Source organism: Vicia villosa, unplaced genomic scaffold (assembly GCF_029867415.1).
Source record: "Vicia villosa cultivar HV-30 ecotype Madison, WI unplaced genomic scaffold, Vvil1.0 ctg.002571F_1_1, whole genome shotgun sequence".
Taxonomy (NCBI): Eukaryota; Viridiplantae; Streptophyta; class Magnoliopsida; order Fabales; family Fabaceae; genus Vicia; species Vicia villosa.
Window position 1 is genome coordinate 135,771 of NW_026705973.1, and position 5,765 is coordinate 141,535.

A 5,765-nucleotide genomic window follows, 5' to 3' on the forward strand; every position below is an offset into this window, starting at 1 on the left:
TTTTTTATGTTACTTTCTAACCATTTTTAAAAGATGTTTACATTTCTTTCTCTTTTGTAGCAATAACAATTCAGATTATTGTTGTTCTATCCAATAGTTTAAAATTGAATTGAACCAATCAATTAGAATAGTCGTATCAGGATCTGAATAATTCACCTATTGATTTGATAGTGTGACGTTATAATTTGATATAATTGGATTAAACTAAGATTGAATCCATATAATAGTTTTTCATTTTGATTGATTGATTGATTGATTTATTATTCATCATCAGATTATCTCATTATATATATTTTAGTCAAAATTACCTTATGGTTGAATAGATCTAACTATTTGATCCATAATCTAGAGATTTCATTGATTCCCTCTTTGATTTAATTTTTAAAACATTGATTCACATATTTACTTAACCCAATCTCCTTCATCAACTAAAAAAATGAAACTTGGACTAATCACTATTTTAATAAAATACATAATACATTTTTCGTTTATGTGTATGTCAGATATCCTTCAGATGCATATGCAAATATTACTTTAGGACAAGAGTACAATGGACACAAAATCTCATCATTAAGATATTGAACGTCGTCGTATTATCAGGTTAGTTGAATTTGAACACATTTTTTAACACACTCTCTTTATTATTTAAATTTATATCGATTCCATCAAATTATATTAGTTATATGTAAATTTTGATAGAATTCATAAAATTTATAAATTTTAAAGTATGTTTGATTTAACGGCTTGACTCACCGCGAATGTACAAATGAAAGCTTCTCATAGAAGAAAAAAGAAATTACATGTGAGATATTCCAAGTGAATCTGTTTTAGGGGTGACAAAACATGTCCGACCCGTCATATATGTTCTTTTCCTATATTTTTTGTGTGACGAGTCAAGATTTTAGGCTTGCACCCTCTAATGTGTCTGCTACGCCAATCCCGTTTTTTTCAGGCACGAACATTAACATTAACTTTTTACATTTTTAGTCATAAAATGTGTAGTGCCCACGGGTCCGCCATGTCCTCAATTTTTTGCAGGCACAAACATTAATATAATTTTTTGTATTTTTAGACTTAAAATATGCATTGCTTGCAGGTCCGTCCCCGCCATGCCCTCATTTGCGTGGCTAACCAAGGTTTTAGACTCGCACCCTTAACCATGCCCGGTAAGGGTGGAAAACGGGTCCCGCCTGTTGGACATGCCAATTTTTTCCGTACTTTAGTGCGGAATGAACCAAAGGTTTATACCCACACCCTTTAATGTGCTTGCCCCGTCCCGCTCGATATGGGCTCTTGCGGACGTAGGCATTAACATATTTTTTTTTGCGTTTTTTGGCTTAAAATATACAGTGCTCGCCTTGTCCTGTCCTGTCTCACTTTTTCTCGGGATTAGTCATAATTTTAGACCCGCACTCTCAACTATGTCTGCTCTGTCCTACCCTATTTTATATGGATTTTTGCATGACGAATATAAACGGAGTAGATAATCCTGTTTGCCACCTCTAATACTCACCTTATTTTTTAACAAGTTTTTGTGCGTGGTACATATCTAAATGAGACGAGTATGTCCGTTTAGTTTAGTGTCACATTTGAGTGATCTCCAAAACATACACCCTCTTAATTAATAGAAAAACTGTATTGAAAAAACACATTTTTATTTTCTTACAAAAGCTATGATGTTAACATTATTCTTTCTATATTATTTTAAGAGAAAACATTATTCTCTTTTGTATATTTGAGGTTGTAAATTGACATTTACAATTTTAAAACTCAAAATATTCTTTAATCAAAATACATAGAAAAAAAAACCAAAAAAAGATTAAAAAATATATACTTAGCTCACTCTCCCTTCCCTCTTCCCCCAAAGAAAAGCAAAGCACCATCCATCCCTCTCTCTCTATTTAGTGTGTTTGCTTGGCCTTGTTTATCAACCAAATCTAGACCAACCCATTTCATTGTTCTTCCATTTTAAGCAAAATTTCATACGTCCCTTATTCTCTTTTCACCTTAAAGTTCTTTGTTTTTGTGGTTACTCTTAATTCCCATTCATTCCTAATTTCATCACCACCCCCAATAACCCATAATACATACTTCTTTTTTTCTTCCTTTCTTTTTGCCTTATATATTTATACATACTCGCTAACCCTTTGAAAAAAAATGTATTCATACCCTTTTTCACAGTGACACTACAAGACTCATCTTTCATACAAGGTATTGTGTCTATATGAAATTTTTTCATGTTTCAATCCTCAAAAAGTTTTTTTTTTTTTAATTTTATACATATTTTTGCAGATTTTATGTGTTTATTGATCTGTAAGTGTTTTTGGGATTTTATATATGTTGAAATTGATTCATCTAGTGCTTTTTTATATGTATTTAATCATTAAAATTTGATGATTCCTTTTTTACCACCATTTAAGATTCATGTGACGAATCAGAAAGTTGCTGTGTTTTTCTCCCTATTTTTATGTTTTTTGAGGCTTTTTTTATTGATTCATACATGAAAAATTGTTGCTTTTGTTTGATGAAAATCTAGTCCTTTGTGTTGTTGTGTATGGATTTCATTTCACCATGTTCTCTTTGTTGTTTTACCTTGCAATCTGCTAGTGCTACAAGCAAATGTCAATGTTTGTTTCAAAATACCTAACTTTTTTTCATAGGATCTTTACTTTTGTTTGATTTGATTTGATTGGTAGAACAAAATCTGTTCATGATATTTTTTTACCTAGTAATAGGTTATGGCTATGATTTCCCTTTATACCTAATATTAGTCCTTTGTCAAGTTCAGATTTTGTATGATTTTTTTTAGATGGAGATTAATTTTTATGTAGGGTATGTTCTTATCTTGGAAAAATCCAATGGTTGTGTCCTTGATGTATTGTGTCCAATTCATCCTTTGCATATTTATTTACTATGTAGTACTATGTGTTTGAAAGTTTTCTATTGGTTTGTACATTTGATCTTCTTTATGGTCTTAACCGTCCGGTTTTCGGGTAAAGGGCCCTCGTGATAACGATTTTTATCGGGAGATAAGTAAAGTTTAGCTGATTTTTCTTTTAATGTGTTCATTAGGCCTTTGCTTTTGATTCTATATGGCGGGAGAAACGGCATGGATCAGTCATTATGACGATGAAACTAGGAAGGAGACTAGGGACATTGATTTGTTATTGCAATCTAGCGAGGAAGTTGATAAAGAAGAAGCTGTTGTTTCGTTGGATGTAATGCCGGACGAGTTATTGGAGCGGATCCTAGCTTATCTCCCGGTTGCAAGCATTTTTAGAGCACGCAGTGTGAGTAAAAGATGGCATGAGATTGTTACTTCTAAAAGGTTTCTATGGAATCCTTCCAACTCGCCACCGCAGAAGCCTTGGTACTTTATGTTTACTGGTTCTGAAGAGCCAACTGGCAGTGCTTATGATCCGAATCTTCGGAATTGGTATTGCATTGAGCTTCCGTTCATTGGAAATTCTAATTGGCTCATTTCATCTTCATGCGGCTTAGTTTGCTTCATGGATAACGGCAGCAGAAGCCAATTATGCGTGTGCAATCCTATTGCCAGAAGCTGCAGGGTTCTTCCGGAGCCTCCGGGGTTGAGATTTTCCGATTACGTCACGTTAGCAATGTCGGTCGACAAGGAGTCCCATGGTTATACTGTGGGAATTGTGAAATCAAAGCAAGTTCCTGAAAACATTTTCCAATGGGATATCTCAATTCATGTTTACAAATCAGAGGAGGAGACTTGGGCGATGCTGCTAACCGAGGTTTTGATTGGGTGGAGAGGTGCAGACGAGAGTGTTATATGCAATGGCGTACTGTATTTCGTCGTTCAGTCTACCGGGGGCGTTCCATCAGAAAACCGTCACGCATTAGTTGCATATAATCTCTCCGGCCGATCTTCTCAAACTAGCTTAAGAAAGAGCTTTATTCCAGTACCATGTTCTCTATCATGTGCCCGTCTAATGAACATGAAGGAGAAGCTTGTAATGGTGGGAGGAATTGGAAAACCTGATCGACCCGACATAATCAAAGGAATCGGCATTTGGGTTCTTCATGACAGGAAATGGGAAGAGATTGTCCGAATGCCTCACAAATACTTCCAAGGCTTTGGAGAGTTTGACGAGGTTTTCGGTAGCAGAGGCATAGACGATCTAATATATATTCAAAGTTATGGATCTCCCGCACTTCTCACATTCGACATGAACATTAAACAATGGAAATGGTCACAGAAATGCCCCGTTACAAAGAGGTTCCCTCTACAGGTTTTCTCTGGTTTTTGCTTTGAGCCTAGGCTCGACATTGCTCCATAGATTGCTCATCATAGAAATTGATGTTTTTGGCTTTTCACTCCATTCTTATTCAAGTTGAAGTTTACTATGGTTTATGATTTCTGTTTCATGTTTCAACAGTTTATTATACAAACTGTACTTGCTGATTTATTATGGTTATTCATCGATACTGGATTGTTATTATTATAACATTTGAAAATACAACAGAGCTATATATTGTTTACAATTTCTAGTTCCATCCTTTTTATAATGTCATGTGTGTGTATTTCTTAGCTAAAACTTTGTACCTCGATTTGTCGTGACACGATGTTGCCGTGATTTGGGAGAAGCAACAAAACTAAGTAGAATTGTACGCGTGTTTGGCCAAAAGCTACAACTAGTAGTTTACTAAAGCTACAACTAGTAGTTTACTTAAACGCCAAACCAAACATATACTAAACTTCTAGGTCATGAACGGTCGCTTGATTGTTTTGACATAAGAAACTTTTGTAAAACTATGTTTTATAGAGAAGTTTCAGATTCTTGTAATCACATGTTAATTTGTACATGAAGAAACTATGTTTTATAGAGAAGTTTCAGAATCTTGTAATCACATGTTAATTTGTACAATAAGCAAGTGGACCAATATCCTAATACTTTGCAGTGGCAGTGTCCTTTAGAATGTGGAACATTCAGGCTGTACTTCACTACTTTAATAACTTGTGTATTAGGCTTTAATCAGAATTAACTATGATTAAGACATGTTTGTTCTTTCACTAATCTTCAGTTTTCAAGATAGTGCATGTTTTGATTGACATCAAAGTGCAATTTCGGTTTTTCTTAAACAAAGTACATATGTTTGGAAACATTGACGGTAAGATTGATTCTCTTTCCTAGACAAAGTACATATGTTTGGAAACATTGACGGTAACTCTCTTTCCTAGACAAAGTACATATGTTTGGAAACATTGACGGTAAGATTGACAGAATCATTTAGTTTCCAAGATAAAGTGCAAGTTTGGAGTGACGACATGTTTAGACTGACGATAAAGTGCATGTTTGAATGACGGTAAAATTGATAGAATTACGATGAACAATACAGTAAGATTGACAGAATCACGATGAAAGATAGTCATTGCTATTTTGTCGAATATAAAGAGAAAGTGACATTTTTTTTATACAGGTATAGAGTATCTTTGTTAGGGATCCGGATTCCCTACCGTTCTGGCGGGAAAGTCAGCTGACTTTGAAGTAATTTAGTTCGTGTGATAAATCAGATGGTCTAAAAAAAGACACGTGTCACACTCAATTCTTTAGAAAAAACAGAGCAAACAAACCCAAAAACATGTTATCTTCTCCTTAGTGGTTCTTCCATTGTCGCTTGCACCGCCACCGTCAACATTAACTCCCGCTCTGTTACCGCCGCCGCCGCCGTTTGAGTTTGACGATGATGCAACTGCAAATGCTCTTGGTAATATGTTGCAAGTAGTTTGACGCTGA

General features: G+C 34.8%; 1 protein-coding gene across 1 annotated transcript; it reads left to right on the forward strand.

Annotated features, from left to right (window-relative positions):
- The first annotated feature begins 1,806 nt into the window (after nucleotides 1–1,806).
- On the forward strand, nucleotides 1,807–4,518 carry LOC131639265 (F-box/kelch-repeat protein At3g61590-like). Its single transcript, XM_058909760.1, has 2 exons — nucleotides 1,807–2,211; nucleotides 3,073–4,518. Exon 2 carries the CDS (start codon nucleotides 3,093–3,095, stop codon nucleotides 4,305–4,307), a length of 1,215 nt encoding a protein of 404 aa, XP_058765743.1. The 5' UTR covers nucleotides 1,807–2,211; nucleotides 3,073–3,092; the 3' UTR covers nucleotides 4,308–4,518.
- The last annotated feature ends 1,247 nt before the right edge of the window (nucleotides 4,519–5,765 follow it).

Bases quoted from the DNA above. Each gene is read 5' to 3' on its own strand.
- LOC131639265 (XM_058909760.1), top strand. From the start codon at position 3,093: ATGGCGGGAGAAACGGCATGGATCAGTCATTATGACGATGAAACTAGG.